The sequence below is a fragment of the Brachyistius frenatus genome, unplaced genomic scaffold (genome assembly GCF_029030835.1).
Source record: "Brachyistius frenatus isolate BFR_SWC_R1_liver_20210118 unplaced genomic scaffold, ASM2903083v1 Contig_29, whole genome shotgun sequence".
Classification (NCBI taxonomy): domain Eukaryota; kingdom Metazoa; phylum Chordata; class Actinopteri; family Embiotocidae; genus Brachyistius; species Brachyistius frenatus.
This window is the reverse complement of record NW_027210628.1, coordinates 4,243,263-4,261,772: the sequence shown is the minus strand read 5'-3', so window position 1 is coordinate 4,261,772 and position 18,510 is coordinate 4,243,263. Positions and strand designations below refer to the sequence as shown.

At 42.5% G+C, this 18,510-nt stretch overlaps 1 protein-coding gene across 2 annotated transcripts in view; it reads left to right on the top strand.

The window, feature by feature from the left end:
- prdm5 (PR domain containing 5) overlaps positions 1-16,491 on the top strand; it is a 35,018-nt gene extending 18,527 nt beyond the window's left edge. Inside the window, exons 14-16 of one of the 2 annotated variants that reach the window (XM_069699291.1) lie at positions 7,766-7,851; positions 13,165-13,269; positions 15,745-16,491. In XM_069699291.1, the coding sequence (XP_069555392.1) occupies positions 7,766-7,851; positions 13,165-13,269; positions 15,745-15,909 (356 nt within the window). In that variant the 3' untranslated portion in view covers positions 15,910-16,491. Of the gene's footprint in view, positions 1-7,765; positions 7,852-13,164; positions 14,167-15,744 lie in introns of those variants that run through there. The other variant, XM_069699289.1, reaches the window with a different exon arrangement.
- Positions 16,492-18,510: the final 2,019 nt, after the last annotated feature.

Sequence of the window (18,510 nt, the reverse complement as noted above, 5' to 3'; positions counted from 1 at the left end):
GGATCTAAAGGTACACATTAATATAGAAATGAGTTCAGCAGTGTTTACGAAAGCCTATCAAACCTTCTCTCCAGCTGTTTAAAAGCAGTGTTGGAGAGTGACCACTTACATGTAACTGACATGTTACCTCATTAAATGGAATTTAATCTAATTTTTTTTTTTTTTTTAATTACAGTTACAATTCAAAACGTTGGTGATTGCAACGGTGTTACTTCCAATATATTATTTTTGGTAAAAGCTTATATGTAGAATATGACATTCATTCTGTTGCTTTGCGTATTTTTGCTGCAGAGGAAGTCCTTCTGTCTACGTCCAGACAGGCTTCAGTTTTTCGATGGTATTTGTGTAAATATTGAGCCTGGTTTTTGATTGGTTCTCTTGTTTGAGTTCACGCCACCTTTCCTCTGCCAATCAGATCAATGTGCATTGCTCTAATCAACCACACAGCCATGTCATCAAACAAGGACATCTTTAACTGCTGGAAATTTGATAATATTTTTATTCTGAAATCAGAAAAAGGCTCTAACATTACTGTACAGTGTAAAGCTGGTTTACCAGCCATTGAAATTATGTCACGATCAAAGTGCTCGATGTCAAATCTTCGTAAACAAGTAAGTTCATGTAACTCAGTCACCTAAAATAAAGTCCCGCCCCACTATGTTATTTATGTGTTCAGGATGTAATTTAGCTCTTTATTTTCTGCCCATCCAGTAAGATATATATTTAAGTAACATAAATACAAGTTGACATAACTGAGTTTAATTTATTTTTAGGACTTTTTAGCTTTATTGCCCAGTTGAAAACTTTTGTTAGAACATTACTAAATTGTAATAAGTTACATTACTTTGATGAAGTAATTAAAATAGTTATTACATTTTGAAAAGGGAAACTAGTAGTCTGTAACCTATTACGTTAGAAAAGTAGCCTTTCCAACACTGTTTATAGGAGCAGTGTGTCAAAATGTGCTTGTATGTTTGAGTGGTGGTCCACTGACAAGCCGACCACATTTTGTCAACAGCTCCCTTTGTATCCCTGTGTGTGTGTGTGTGTGTGTGTGTGTGTGTGTGTGTGTGTGTGTGTGTGTGTGTGTGTGTGTGTGTGTGTGTGTGTGTGTGTGTGTGTGTGTGTGTGTGTGTGTGTGTGTGTGTGTGTGTGTGTGTGTGTGTGTGTGTGTGTGTGTGTTTTCTCGTACATGCATATGTGTGAAGGACAAACCAACAGAAAGAGAGAATGTATACCAGTGTGGTCCCTGGCCTGGTCTGATTGTATTTATATAGAATAAACAAAAGAGAGGAATGCTGGGGGAGGGGTGGGAGCTGAGGGGACACCTCAAAGAAAGAAAGGAGCAAAGAGAGAAAAGACCACTCCAAGAAAGCATCCAGCCGGATGACCCTTGACCCTGACTGGCTGTAAATCTGTCCCTTCATTCTATAGACTTGGGCTTTTTTTCCCCTGTTTGTTGTGTTTTTGTGTGAGGGGGAAAAAAATAAGCCTTGATGAACAGTGTGAGTTGTTCCCTGTGCGACAAGAATCATCTTTTTCTCACACACACACACTGCTCATGTAACCCATCTGTTGATATGTAGATTCTCCAAAATCATAAAAAGAGCCCGTTAATGTAAGTAAAATATCAAAGCCTTCTTGTTTTCCAGCCGATGATCTCTTAAAGAAGCCCACCAGCTGAGGCAGAGGCCTTTAAATCGGCAGCTCCGCTGGTTGGCAGACAGGAAAGCTTGATCTTGTTTGTCTTCCTGCTTCACAGGAACAAGTCAGCATTGATTATTTACCTGTTAAACACAGAAGACTTTGTAAGGATTCCTCAGAGATTTCCTTCCCCTCTCATTTTACCCTCCAACACTGTGGTGTATTATGAGAGAAACGGGCGAGAAAGGTGTGAAACAGCTTAAAGAGAAATTTGAAAGAAAATCAACCTGATGGTATTAAGCAGTTGAGAAGACGTGCTGTATATTTGGCTTGGGTTTAGTTTAAATTGAATTTGGTTCAAACACCATGTTGAGCTCAAGCAAATTAGTTGAGGTGCCACAGAGGCAGGCGTCTTCTCGGAGAGCAGCCTTTATGAGATCACGGACAACCCATAAAATGTGAGCTGTCAAATCACTGGACGCGAACCGCGTGGAACTCAGTAGTCATGATGAATGTTTCTATCATTTTCTAAATGATTCTTTTTGGCCCCGTGATGGAGCTAATATGTTCTTCTCTACATCACAGCTCAGTGAGAGCAAATTTTCCCACCATGCGTGCCATGATGTGGCGAACAACCGTCGTGGGGTCATGAAAATTATTTACGCCAGGGGAAACATTGACAGGTCCCAGTGACTGGCTGTCATGCTGACATCATAGGACATGTCATGCTGGCAACAATGATCAGTGTGAGCCCATGAGCTGCGTTACAACAGACTGCTGTGTGCATTTAAGCCCTTCAAAAATGAACTTTTTTTTCACATGCAGGTCTCCAGTGAGTCTGCACATGTTCAGTCCAAAAAGGAACACTTGTTATTAATTGAAGTTCATAATCAATCTCATAACCAACAAATGAAGTCATTGTTTCCTGTAAATTTAACAAGCAGAAACATCAGACCGAAGAAAGTGAAACAATGATGCGTCAACTCTTAACAGCTGTCTGGGATGAGGTGTATCAAAGACACTTTGTGGCACCAAGTACGAACGGGTTGAGCCTCAACACAGCAGATATTTGATACGAATGATTCATGTAAAGGTTAAATACACAGAAATTAGAGAGAAGATTACTGTCATCAAATTTTTAGTTTTGTATTCTTGATGAAAATAAAATCTGTATAATAAACTGTGAAACTTTGTAAATGAGCCCCTTTTTAGAGAGATTGAGAGGGATATATTTTAGAACACTATAAAATCATTCTCGCCTTGCGGTGTGATCGGGTCGATTGACGTGAAAAAAACATCAGATGATCTCAATCATTGTCTCACCGATTCTCTCCCTCCTTTCAGCTTTGGTCTATGACAACTGCAGTGAATGAATATGTGAATATCCAGTGATACATTTTTAGTGCTTGAACAAGGTGCAACCAAAATGTTTCGAGACTGTTCCTGTTGCGCACGAATGCAGCACAGCAGTGACACACATGGAGCAGAGGGAAGCAGGAACTTCCTTCAGTAATGAATCCAAGATACATCGCTTGATTAATATCAGCTGACATGTTTTTGTGACCACTGGCATGTGTGCACCATGGACCCAATAGTAATGAACCTGTGAGCTGAGCAATGTGTTTTGAGTTGCATTTGCGTTTGGGACGTTCAGAACGTTGCTGTCCAAGACCAAGAAAGGTGTTTCAGGTCAGGAGCAACCAGGTGGATATTCACGTTTTTTGTGCACCATGAATTTCTCCCAGTGTCAGACTCTCAACACAGAGTTCTACTGTGACTCTCTGTCTCTCTCTCTCTGAGGAAAACATTCGGTGCAAATGGCTTAACCTGTGGCGGGATGGCACTTCAGTTCTTGAACATGACAACATGCCCGCTCACAGCGCGTTGAAAAGAGGCGAGTTTCTTTCCCACAACAACACAATCGTAGCTTCCCACCACCCCGACTCACCAGAGGGCTCACCATGTCTTCTTTCTGTTTTCCAAAAATTTGAGACAAAATTTGATGTGCGCTCTCTGCTTATGTTTCAGCATGGTGAAATCACAACTGCTCACATAAACATGTGTATCACAGGTACTGATGTTGATCAAGTGACATAATTTAGACTACTACTAACTGGCAATACTACTCATTACTCACAACAGTTATTGTCTCCCTCTGCTGCAAGGACATCACTGTGCTGCGCTCTATTCGTGTGCAACAGGAACAATCTTCTAAACTTTTCGATCACACCTCGAACTGTTGGACTTCATGCATTAGGCAGCAGAATTCACTGTCAAATAGACGATGAAACTAATGAGAAAATGAACAATAATTCACTTGACGAACATGAGATCCAGCATCCTGCGCTCACGACGATCATTAAATAAAGCCTCAATGATAAATTGAATTTCAGAATCCAGCAGTGATCATTCAAATCTTTCATCTTCCTGCTGTGTTTCTGCAGCACCACCACCACAAGTGTCTCTTACCTTAAAGGTCCTGTCGTATCTAATAAAGCGCCGACGCACATAATCTGCAGTAGGTCTGAATGAGGGACACAGTGAGATGAACCAGGCTGTGTTACTTAATGTAAACATTACATTTATGTTAGGTCGTGTATGGTTTACACACACTGACAGGCAGAGTTCTCACTGGTCCAGATCTCGAAGTAATCATTCTTGTCAAAGCCTATATTCTATTTTTAACAGGTTGTATACTGTAGATAATAAACTTACAGGCCAGACTCCAGTGTCTGCTTCTTCTCTGAGATCTGCTTCAACAAGCTAAAGGCTTTCCAATTTTGTGCAAGAGTGAAGATTTATAACTTCATTAGATGACTGTCCTCTTAACTTTGAAACATTTGTATGATTTTACAAAGGACTTTGCCAGCAAATTTATATTTAATCTGCATTTTCTGTTGTTAATTTTACATGGTACACTGTAAGATAAATAGCTCTGTGGCACAAGCTGTTCTCTGTGTAAGTACGAGTTTCTCAACCAGACAACAAATTATATTAAAAACAATACAAAGTACAAGATTCTGAGTTTGAATCCACAATAGCCATTCAGCTGACACAGCACAGAGGATCTTGATCAATTTGGTAATTATATTCAGCCATATTTTGCTGTTACATAAAGCAACACGTTGCAGCTTTAAGGGATCTCACGACAGACCAGCTGTCCTCTAAACTCACATCTGGCAGAACTTGGAAATCAATGAACCTATTTACGTACAGACAACTTTGTTTGTCTTGACTGTGGTCATGGTTACAATCTCGTAAAGCAAAATCACAGTGTACTGAATTATTGTCTGTCGCTATAGAGCGGTGTTATTGCAGACTTTGTGAGATGCTTGATTGGGATTGAGGACCGGGCTTTGAGACACGTGTCAGGTTCAGATCTGCTGCATGTGTGGCGAGGCTCGGCCACGATCTCGTCTGATGGAGGAACCTTCACACAGGGCGACTTTGAGCGAATTGTTTGAGGAAGTGGAGAAATCTACTGAGATCTACTATAATGGAAAGGTCAAGTGTAAAAGTTGTTGGGCGTTCCTACGGCTCATCAAAGGCGATCTCTTATCATCATTAACACGCTGATATCACATTACCTCCGTGGCCCCTGTCGGCATGTGGCACCGGGCTCAGGGAAGGACAGTGGAGGTCCACTGTCTGCCTGAACTGGAGGAAACCGGGAATTAATTTCTGACGGACAGCACTAATGTCTTTCAGACCGGAGCCCCGAAGCTACAAAGCGCTCTCCATAACACGAACGCCGCGCGGCCCGCAAAAACGACAAAGCCGACCATCTGCTAACCAGACACGTGGGCCGTACGCGCACACATACACAACACACAAGGGGTGCCAAACGGATCGATTAGCAGACGAGGAGTGTGAGGGCCACAGCGGGGGGCGGGTTGAGACACCCAGGGTCAAAGAGATGGTGTACTGTTTCAGCACATGCTAAATCAGTTACCATCTCCACACACATAAAGCCCCGGCTCAGTGCTACAGCCACCCCTCATAATCCCCAAACAATCTGGCCCAATCTGGAGAATAAGTGGAGGGTTTCTAGTTACAGTAACACTCAGTAGAACAGACACGGAGCCTCTCGCATGAATAACAGAGACCGATGTTGCAAGACTGTTACCACTTAGGTTTCCAAGTAGCATTTGTTTATTTCCTGTTTCGCTACGGGATCCAGTTGCTCGTTTTAGTCCAAGCGGGCTGAAAAAAAAGCCACGACTGGTGAACAAAAGTAGCTTTGAGTGGGACACATGAAGTCTTAGTAACCATATTTATGAATGACCTCTTTAGAATATCGAACACCATCATTTTCCCTGTTTGCCTTTTCCAGATGAGACACACATGTTGAAGAGTGTATAGGTTAAGTAGGTGAATTGGTGTGCACTTAGTGCGAGGCTCGGTGTTAGCAGGGTGGGGCTGCCTGTGCTGTGTATGGACCGACAATAGCCAGCTCCTGGGAGGGACGCGGTCCAAGCCGCAGAGTACACTAGCACACTGTGCCCCGGCGCTATTAGCACACTAATGCCTTCCCCAGGACTCCCCAAGGCCAGCGTTGGGCCTGAACCCGATACCACACATGCTACATAAGACATAGGATTTGCTCTCCGCTGTCTCAAAACACATCTGGGATTCAGCTTTTCCTGTTTGTCAACAAAAGGCCTCCTAGAGGCTGAAATTGCACAGGAGGGGGATTTTGGGCCCGAGCTGCCCTCGTGCACATGTTTCAGTAAGCATAATCAGTCCACATATGTCACGTTAACCCTTTCCACACTGACCTGAGGGTACATGTTTTATAACTTTGTGTCACAGCGCTCCTCTGAAGCCCTCTTGTGGGGGCTTTATGGCAACTTGTCGACCTGCTACATGACAGCTGTCGTAGCTTTTCTGCCGAGAGACACAAGCTTCATGTGATGCAAACCATTTCAGTGCAGAATATTCAAACATCTCCACAAAAAGCCTTCACATCTTGGCTGTTCTGCAGACTAAGGCTTAATGTGATAAACAGATCGGAAGTATTCCTCCAACACAGTCGTGTTTATAGCAGCAGGATAATATTACCCTTCTCATATATTCCCTGAATGGATTTTCTGATTTAATAAGCATCTTTGCATTTTGAATCCCAAGGAAACACAGCTAATTAACCTTATTACTTAAAGGGGCAAAACATCTCCCCCATCAATAAAATTCCTTGCTTGCCTGCTCAACAATTAGTCACTGAAGAGAGATTAGGCTACTGTGAGGCAGATAAGAAATTAGATAGTTGTACTGAAGGAATGAACAACAAATGTGTAGCTGTAGGTGTCTATTTCTGGCAGTGTTTCATTAAATCTTACTGAGTACACTTGCAGGCATACTGTGTGTATAAATTCAGCAGGAAGGAGAAAGAAAATATAGATCCAGTTTGCTGGGCACACAAGTGAATTTAGTTTCCACCGTATGAAATAAAAGAGGCCATTATTGGTTTTCTACTTTACTTTCCTGTCTGAATCTTTAATTCCAGCTTCTATAAATTACCTCACATCCCGTCTATAGATTAGTAATCAACCGGGTGGCTCTTATCTGGCCAGCAGATCAGCGCACTGTAAGCAGATCCATGTGTCAGTGGGGCGTTTGACTGACAGCCTGTCACTTTCTCTTTGTCATCACTGCTGTGTGCTCAGATAGGATCTGTAGGAGTTTCGCTGGACTGCTTTTGATCCAACCGGGAGAAGCCACATTGCCTCTCATGTGCTCCTAAGCTGTTGGCCAGTTGAAGCTCAGATAGCGAGCCATGAAGTGGAGCCAACACAAGCTTTCTCTCTGCAGCAGAAAGTCAGTGTGCATCAGAAATGAGCTGCTCCGACTGAATGATTCGTGCTTCTCCAGTAGTCAGATCTGAGTTTGGAGCAGGTCAAAGACACCTCTTACAGGAGGGGACAGAGGGAGCAGCATGTACAGGATAGGTGATGATACACAAATACACATATGTGTGTGGCACACATGTTGTTTGGATGGGCTTCTGTATGGATTAAAGGAAGATCTTCATTTGAGTTTCAACAGTAGTTCACACCTGTATGGTCCAGTATGGCTTTCATACATGAACAATGTCTAATGCACACTGATGTTTTTCCTTCTCTAGGTGAGCGCCCGTACCAGTGCCCCTACTGCGACAAAGCATTCAGCAAGAACGATGGGCTTAAAATGCACATCCGCACACACACCCGGGTGAGTCCTCCCGTTTCTTATATTGTTATTATTGTCTGTGTATCAATTATTTTGTATTTTCCATTTGTACAAACCACCATTCTGCTCTGTTCACATAGTTATTTTTTTCATATTGCAGTTTATCGGCTCACAGTCACAATTTAATCGGTTAGTCTTGATCGGATTATGAATGGTTTTGATGTAAAGAGTAAAATCCACTGTACATCTGTAATGTTTTTTTCTCTGTGGATGAATCCTTTTTATTTTGGTAACTGGTTGTGGTGGTATTATACAAGGTGCGATCAAATAGATCCAAGTGCACAAACAGAGCGCAGGACAGTAATGCGCTTGGAGCGGAGGGAAGCAGTAACCTCAGTGAGTATTCCAAGTTACATTGCTTGAACAAAATCAGCACCTTTATTAAAGAGATTTTTGTGCCCACTCGTACGTGTGCATTTGCTATTTCACCAAGGACCTGAAACATGAGCAGAGAGTGCACATTAAATGTTATGTCAAACCACGAAAAGAGACCCTTGAAATGCTTCAGACAGGCTATGACAATGAAGCCATGAGCTGAGCGAGGTGTTCTGAGTTGCATTCACATTTCAAGGCAGAATGTCACTGTCCAAGATGGAGGAAGGTGCGTCAGGTCCGAAGCAACCAGGTGGGGTTTCTTTCACATTTGCAGGGTTGTGCACCGTGAATTCATCCCTCAGGGTCAGACCGTCAACACTGAGTTCTACTGTGATGTTAAGAGACGTTTGAGGGAAAACATTCGCCGCAAACGATCTGTACTGTGGCGCAATGGCATTTGGTTAATTGAAAATGCAGAAGTTTCAACACAATTGTCACCACCAACCCTAATCACCATATATGGCTCCCTGCGACTCCTTTCTGTTCCTCAAAATTTTAACATAAAATTTGACGTGCGCCCTTTTTTCACATTTGAGTTCTACTGTGAAATAACAGATACGTACCAGTGGTCACAAAAAAGTCTGTGCTGATGTTGATCAGACGATGTAATCTGAAATACTTACTCATGAAAGTTATTTGTTTCCCCTGCTCAGAGCACAGTACGTGTTTGTTTCTGTGCAGCAGGGACAGTCTCTGAACTTTTTGTACTGCACCTGATGTAGTAAAGTGATGAAGGCAATGATCCTGCTAAAGAAACAGGATATTTTTTACACATAATGGTTGGAAAAGCAAAGATGTAAAAAATACAATAAATGTTGGTCTGATTCTATTTTCCGGCTTCAGTCTCTGTTAAGAACATCTCTGCTCTTCTTCCTCTAATTGGCCCTCTGAAGGGGATCTTTGGTCTATGCCATGCAAGCCATCTTTGCTTGATTCAGATTTGAATCAGTGACTAGAACCTTCCATGTGCAGGATTGACAGTGAGGAAGAGGAGAAGGAGGAGGAGGAGAAGGAGGAGCAGTGACTGACATTATTAACGAGCCAACCAGCCGGCCTTTATAAAATTCTCTTTGACCTCAAAAACTAAATAGAGCAGCAGCCCGGATGTCTGTTTAACAGTTATATGAGCTTCCATGTAAAATTAGATAAAAACTGATAAGACAGTGAATAGGAAGAGACAGAGAAAGAGTGAAAGGGATGCCAACACAGTCCCAGATGTCCCACTGATTTTTATCATACAGTCTGAAGTGCTACGCTTCAGGTTTTGTTTTGCCATTGTTTGAAATGCAGAGTGTGCATAAAGAAAAAATTTAGTTGGCCAAGTGAAAAAAAAGTCTGACTTCTCTGTGGCTAACATATGCGACACTCCCTTCACATTTATTTCTGAGGGCACTCCCACACTTGCAGAATATTCATAGCTAACTCTGTTTTGTTGGCCTGAACATGTAAACATAAAGTAAAGCAGCATTCGGGGTGGAGAAAGGAAAAGGTAGGTTTCTCACCGGACGTCATGAGGTCGTTTCCTGAGCTGCGTCACTTCTCGGCTCACTGTAGCCATAGTGACATTTTCCATGTCTGGACACGTGTTTGTGTCACTTATGACGAATGAGACTTAATAAGTGTTTCATCATGGATGTCCATCATCAGTTTCTACAGCTATGACTGTGACAGTCGGGTCTGTCGACATAGTTCACTTTTGTGATTTGTTGTGTTTTAATGCTGTCCAGAGCTCGGCGCTCTGCTGGTACAGTGTGTCCATAACAGAGGTATCCTGCCCAGTTGGCTCAGTAGAAACTGGCAGGTATCATTTTCTGGCTGATTAAACTGACTGATGTTTTGGTCCTAATGTTCCCAGACCTGCCTTTACTCACAGCCCTGAAATATGGGCTGAACAGTTACAAACAGCAGAGCCAGATGAAGTCAGTGCTGAGAAAAACTAATGTCATTTGGCCGAATGAGCCGCAGCTCACTGTTAATGTACAGGCGATTTGAGATGGAGGCGATTGGAGTTTGTGCCTCAAACCACATCATCATCAAAACAAAATGGGAAACATTTGATGTAGATATGAACTGCTGACCATTTGGATATTAAAGGATATTTTGATAATGTTCTCCATTGTAAACGGGTGTGCCTTTATGTTCTCAGATTACAAACGCTCTTGATTGTCATCTTTGCTTCTTGGACCATAAGGTTGGTACATATTTTGGGCTTTCGGACAGTGATTCCCATGAATTGGTTCTTGCACTTCAGTGGGTACTTTTGGGGTTTTCTAAGGCATACATGAAGACACGAGCTCAACAGATTTGACAAAAAAACAACAACAACAACAACACAAATTCCTATTTAATTAAAAAGAAAAAGCTGTGATGATTAAGAATGCATGGAAACTCTGTAGCACATTAGCAAAGAAGGCCAAACACATTAACTTAAAGTCATGAATGGTTGAAATGAATTAATCCTGCTGACAAATGGACACCGAAAACATAATATCCTTTGCGGAGGTAATAACAGGTGGTGTTGATGAAGTACTGGAGCTCATCTGACAGGCCTGTTGGGGGTATGTATGGCAATAAAGGTTGGGAATCATCAAGCCAGACCACTTTAAAACCATAGAATTAACAATCAACACTTCAATCCTAAACTAATATGTAATAATAATGTACCCTTCTACATAAGTCTACAAAAAGTTCTGATCAGGTGACGAGCTAACAGCTGACAGCTAGACTCAGATGTGTTGTTGTGGTAATGCTATGGTAATACATTGGCATTTTCAAAAGAGTGCGAACAGTCTGACTTTTATCTGCAACATATGTGGTGTCAAATCCACTGAATTATTCATTCAGCCCTGATTTATAGTATCAAAGAGAACAATAATAGTCATGTGTTCTGATAGCAATCTCCATTTTAGCATGTTGGCATGCTAACAATTGCTAATTGACACTAAACACAAAGTAGTGCTGATGTTGATGGGTGTGTCAGTAGCTCTGCAAGAATTTGGTCATAAATCAAAGTATTGAATAAACTAATATTTTGACATGTGGTGCTGGATGAAAAGTCAGAGGAGCACTGAAGGGGGCCATGAGTGCCCGAGCCAAATTTCTTGTTGTTGAGACATTTCCCTTTGAACTAGTATAGTCTGCACCATGGCAGTCCATCCAGTAGTTGTTGAGATCTTGTGGTCTCGATCAAAGCGGAGAAGCAGACAGACTGACACGGCCTAGAGCCATGCTGCCAGCTCGTCTAAAAAACCATCCAAACCCACTACAAGCTGTTTGTTGATTTTTAACTGCAGCCTGAGGCCTAATGGAGCCAAATGACTTCCTGTTAGCATGCTGCTTTACATATGTCATACGAGAAGATCGTCTCTGCAGGAGAAAGTAAACACGACTCCGTCCTCACATTTATAGATGAGAGTGGTCGGATTCAGAGGAAAGGTCAGGTCAAAGGTCAGAGGCTGAACAGCTGCCGAGGAGTGAAGGTCGCCAGGTACAGATGTTCGATGTTACCGGGGTCACAATGATGCATTCTGGGTACATCACCTAAGTCCATCCATGTGTTTCTGGACCTTTGAACTTTGACCCCATCATAGTTTTTTCTTTCTTTCATATTAGAACCATCCTCCCTGATGGAAAAAGATCCTTGTTAAAGCTGAAATCTGCATTACACTGATCAAAGTGTGTTTCCTCGAGGCGGGTTTCTCTCTCTCTCTCTCTCTCTCTCTCTCTCTCTCACACACACACACACACACACACACACACACACACACACACACACACACACACACACACACACACACACACACACACACACACACACACACACACACACACACACACACACACACACACACAGCGCTTTCTCTCCATTGTTTCCCTGTATTCTGTCACATGCACACACAGTTGAATACTTTCAAGGCGCGCATGCGGTGAACCTGATCTTTACCTCCTTTTGTATCCGGTGTCACTGGGCACTCCTTGCCCCGCCCACATGATAGCGCCTTTCCCAGGACCCTTACTTCCTGCATTCACCCTGTTCCCATGACAACTAACCTTTAAATGGGTAGAGCCTTCGCTATCAGCCAGACCTGTCAAAAACAGCTTCCCAAAGGAGTGACACTGGGAACCAGGACCTCGCTATCTCCACGCTTCTCATTTCTCCTCCAGTCTTTTAGGTGTCACCACCGTTTCCTCTCCGACCGGGCAGCACACGCCTACTGTCCACCCTCTTCAACACTGTACATGCAAACGAACACACATGCGTACTCTGTGCTAACACACCCACAGTGAGATAGCTTGCTTTGACTGACACAGAGACTGGCCTCCACAAGGCGCAGAGGAAATGTTCTTTGGTAAACTGATGAAGTGTGGAGACAGAAGAGTGATATTCTACAGCCCCACAGTGCCAGCGCACTGATACACGTTCAAAGGGATTTTCTGCTCCGTATTTTTCTTACTCTTTTGAGGAATCCATGTGTTTTTGATGGCCCCTATGCCGGTCATTTCCTCCCTACTGCAGGGGCTGCACAATCTTTCATTTAATATCTTCATAGACTCACAGGGAGAACACCGGGGTGAGAAAGGAGTGTGTGAAGGTGAATGTGTGTTACAGGGATATTTCCACATCTTCTTGTATTTTCCACTCTGCCTGTTTGTTTTTCTGTGTGTGTGTGTGTGTGTGTGTGTGTGTGTGTGTGTGTGTGTGCGTGTGCGTGCATGTGCACATGTGTCATCATACTTTGTTCCTCCAGGTTTTGTCCATATGTGAGCAAAACTGGGGGAATTATTGTTTTACATATCGTTCTGCTGCACACTGCCAGATGAAGTGCCCTCTTTAAATCTGGTCTATGTGTGTGTGTGTGTGTGTGTGTGTGTGTGTGTGTGTGTGTGTGTGTGTGTGTGTGTGTGTGTGTGTCGCCACAGGAGAAGCCGTATAAATGCAGCGAGTGCAACAAGGCCTTCAGCCAGAAAAGAGGACTGGACGAGCACATGAGGACCCACACAGGAGAGAAGCCTTTCCAATGTGATGTGAGTATCCCTCTACACCAGCCAATGTCCTTCACCGATTCTTGTTTTTGTCTGTGTGTGTCTGTATGTGTGTGCGTGCGCGTGTGTGTGTGTGTGTGTGTGAGTGAGATGGTGCTCTGGCACCAGACCAGATGTGTGGAAGAGTTGGGGCTCAGTCAGAGGCAGATAGTGATCTGGGTTCTCTGGAGGGGCCGAGCGGGCTGATCTCACGTAAACACATTGAGAAGATCACAGGCAGAAATTACCCTCTGCTTATAATACTGAAGGGGTAATAATTATTCTCAGAGACTGGGGAGGGAACATGCAACACAATTTGCTGTCAGTGTTCAGAACAAACTTTTTTTTAATGCTGTGCTTATATTTCCATTCGTAGAAATTGGAAACATGGTGCAACTGATTCTATATTTTCTGTTTTTAATTAAGAAAGCCACAACTCTTTCATGGGGAACTATTAAACTGAAAATCTAATGAAATTCTGTCAAACTCACAAAACCTTTTAATAAGATGGATAAATATAAATTCTTTACAAGCTACTACAAAGGATCCAGAGATGTGACACCTTTCAAACACAATTAACATGATATTTTTTGTATTATACAAAAATAGAGGTTTTCAAACTCTGCAGGGGAGCATTGACGGAGTTGAAGGGGGGGACAGCGATGGGGGACAGCAACAGGAACTTAATTATTGCAGTCCCCCTGATCTAGTCTGGTCAACAGCACAGTCATGCAAGTAAAGTACTTCATCTTGGAGTCATAATACAGTAAAATCTGAGCAACACTGACTTGATTCACATATTTTTAGATTCAGTGTGATTAACACTTCCCAACAATCTTATTATCTCTGACATATATCATGATCTAACGTACAGAAGTCCACCTTGAAATCATAGAAGAAAGATGCCTAAGAATTATCAGGTTTTTAGGTTTTCTGCAGGACTAAACATGTTGGTGACAGTGTGTGGATTCATCGCAAACGGGAGCTGCTATTGGCTGATTAAGCATATTTTTACCAAATTGTAAACAAATGCAGGTTAAACAAATGGGGCTCAAGTTGTAGTCTTTGCTGTGGCTATCCCACGGCAGCTTTACAAACTTAAAGCACAATTATTAAGTAAGTCAGATAATTTGATGGCAATAAACTGTCGCAAATTTCATTATTTCGCCCAACATTACTAAGGCTCATATATTTGCCCTGTGTTGAAAATATGTGGATATTCAGGCAAAAAACATTTGAAACTGCTTGAGTTGTCTTGATTTTGCTGTGCGGTGATCAACAGTGTCAGACTTTGAACAACTTTAGCTTCTTTGTTTGTTTACAATACTCCTAGTTTGTAACTCTAGAACACAAATATCTCGTAATTCTTGGATGACAATTAAAAACAACCAGAGTCTGGATTCTCAAATTATCGTTTGAGCCTTTAACATCTAGTGAGCCTCAATCCTCGGCGTCGTGTTGAGTTGTAAACCGGAGAATGCACCCATATCGCCGGGGAATCGTCCCTAGTTATCGTTTAATGCCACAAAATCAGAATCCCATCTATCGTCAGTGAAGCATCATCGGACAGTGTCCCGTCCAACATTTATCTGGATTCTCTTCCCCGACTTTGGAACAGACATTTTCATGTAAATAATTCGACGCGAAACGATTAGAGATAATAGAAATAACATGTGGATTTTATTTTCGGGTGGATTTTGAGTCAGACAAAAGGATCGCACGCTTCCAGGAACATTTTCCAGACGAGCTGGAGGGGCTCTGGACGCTGCGTCTGTCATAACAGCATTAAAATGTTGTCGAAGCATCCAGTAACATCTGGGTTAGGACGGGACGCGGAGGCCCCTCTCTCGTCAGCTCCTGTCACCGTTTCACTTTGCAAAATTGAAAATATTTTGCTGACACTGGATCTGATTTGTGGATTGCCGGAGCCATATACAACAACAACATGATCGCACATCAATGCAGACGTCCACCTGAAAGACTATTGATGTGGTATCGTATGATCGCTCTGCTGCTTTCATTCATAGCTTCGATTTTTTGCCGCTCGGCCGCAGATGTAAGCTGTCTGTACGATTTTCTGAATGTAATTCATAGCGCTGAGGTTCTTCACAGATGGAGCGAGGAGGGACACACGCTGCGATTCTCCAAGCTGTATGTTAAACTGCAGCTGAACGCCAGCCATCGGCGGATTATCCTGATTGATCGAGAGCCGTGGAGTCATTTGTAGAGTGTAAAATGGCTCATTTAGGATGGATGTTAAGTTGCGTGCATTCCCTGCTGCTACTGGTGAGAAAAAAAAGGGGGGATTTCTGTCGCCAAGTATGCGACTTCCAAATGAGTCTGGCTGTGTCTGTGATAAGCCTAAAGTCTACAGCGGGCAGAGGAATATGGTAAACAAGATCAGAGGTCACCAGATTTAAATAAAGTGTTTCTTTGCTGCAATTATGACCATTAAAAGCCTTTACTTGTGTTTTGTAGGTGTGCGACCTGTCGTTCAGCTTGAAGAAGATGCTCAGCAGACACAAGCTGACGCACAACCCTAACCGGCCCATGGCGGAGTGCCAGCTGTGCCATAAGAAGTTCACCAGGAACGACTACCTCAAAGTACATATGGAGAACGTCCACGGGGAGACGGAGAGCTAGGAGCCAATTATGGAAGCACAGGCTGCGAATGAGATCTGATTCCCCAGATAAAGTTCAGTCTCGTGCTTCGTGCTGCCAGTACGACTTATACATACATACTGTATACACAGATGGATAGATAGCTGAAATGTTGCTATTAACCATACATGCATGTAGAATATGGAAAACATTAAGGCGAGATGTTTAGAATTGAAACGGAGACTCTACATTTGTCATTTTTTTCCCGTCTTGTTTTGGATATTTGAACAAACACGATCCCAGATATGTTTGATCTGCCTCCGGAGCCGCTGTGTCTGCTCACAGAACGGCTTCATGACATCTAACCAGTGTTACTGTCAGAGCCTGACCTCCTCCACTGTGGTCTGAAAACATTACTGTACATGTGTGGCCTGTTGCCAAGTGTTGAAGAACCAAAGACCTTTCAGCGCACTTTTTCTTAGTTTTACCTGGACGCTCTCAACATGTTTACATCTTTCTGTAACAACTTACATGTGTTATTTGGTGTGTCTGAACTGTATTATACTCTTGTTTGAGAGCGTACTATATATGTACTACAATAGCATTATTAAACAGTCAACCCGGCATCACGCTGAAGTTTGGAATACACCTGTCAAGTCCACTAGAGGATACCGTGTCAGAGTCACGTTTTGCCTCATAGGCGTGAAAAGTACACACGTATATAACTGTTGAAGAAGGAGGTCATGTGACGAAGTACACTAAGGGATAAAGTCTTATTAATGAAGAGGTTGAGGGTGTTTGGACTGAACAAACACTGGACTTTCATCCAGGAGACTAGTGTTTGAGTCAACAATGTGGATTTATTTTAAGTAACATAAATAAGATACTTACATAACACAACGTATTTAAACTATGTTACGTAAATTTAAGTAACATATAACGTATACGTATAATCACTTATTTTTTATACCATAGAGTGCATATACAAGTGGACGTAGCTTCTGGGTCTGAAAAATGAGGCCAATATCACCGAGGGCCACTAGGGTTTGGCCCCGAAAACACTCTTTCTCAATAGACTCCTGTTGAACTTCTCATGAAATACAAAGTGAATTTTTTTTTTTTACACAAGTCATAATGGTGTCCTTAGCTAAAGTCACTTCTTCTTATTAGGTTTCAGATGGTCAATCTGAAAATAGTCCCATCGTTTATTAGATGTTCGGCCTCAAAAAGCGGTATATTTGGGGTCGTGTCTGTTTGATTGACAGACCTTTACGGCGCAGTCTATAGGTGGGCGGGGCGTAGTGTCCTCGGGTTCCCAGTCAGATCCAGTTTGTCCAAATATGGTCACTTCTGGCTCCAAAATATCAAGATGGCGACGACCTGGATCTGAACTCGAGGCTTCAGAACTACGGTTCACAAACAAATGGATGATTTCGCTGTTGGTTGCTGCTTGATTTGAACACAAACCGTGATCTTTTCCTACCTAAACCTTAAACACTTTACTTTTCATGCCAAGGCACTGACACGGTATCCTCTAGTGGACTGACGGGTGTAGTAACATGCTTTGTTGTGATACCAGGTTGGATCAGCAGACAGAGAGCTGAAGTTCTGATAACAGAAACCAAATCAGCTACAAAATCTTAAACAGCTCATAAAATATAAGTTTGTGTTTACATGATAGCCTCAGAGTATAAACATCCAGTACTTAGTATTTCTTCATCTATTTCTTGAACTACATGGATGAAAGGTTCTTTAATTGGACCAAACTTCACATGTTTTCGTTCTGTTTTGAAAAGGGATTTTTTTTTTTGGATAGCTGTTGGACATATATCACAGCTACATCATTAGCTTAAGATGAATGAGTTCAGCTGTTCTGTCCTTTCCTATGACCAGTTGTGTTGAAATCAGTGGTGCTTAAGGTTCCTGTTTCACAAATTTGTGAACAAATGTGTCCCAAATTAGGGACAAAAATCCACAGTACTGTTTCTGTTGACGTTCGTAATGAATCGTTGAGTATGTTTTCATATGAATGGCCCGGGGCTGTTGTGCCTTATTACAGTATGTGTTTACGTTGTTCCTTATTAATCATCGTTCAATACAGACTTCCATGTATTTCAACAGAGGCGCAGTTCTGTCCTGTTTTCCGTCCGCTTCCATTCGCGTCCTCATTTACTGCCTGTTTGATGGATGCCCGTTTTCTAGCTGTTTATTGTGCATCTGGAGGCTGCAAATTGTCACTTCACACTTTAGTATTTTGAAATGTATAAAGCCTGATCATCTACCAAACATCCATTTCCTCCACTCGCTCTAATTATGTGTTTGTGAACTGTTGACACTGGATAGAGGAGGGTAACGAGAGAGAAAAAAAAGGCTTTGAGAGTTGATTAAAAGCGTTCAGTTCTCGTTGTTAATCTAACCCCTATTCTTAGGTTGGCAGTCTGCTGGGAGCGGAGGCTAATTAAGGCTTCTTTTTTTTTTTCCTTTTTCTGAGGCCATAGTCACCACTCGCCTGATCTGTAAAGCCACACACCAAAGAGTGCCTCTGATGGTTTCTCTCTGTGGATGCGGGGACTCTTTCTCACGTCCGTCCCCCGCAGAGGCTCTCTGGTATCTCCGGATTGAACTCTGTGAGAATCTCTCAAG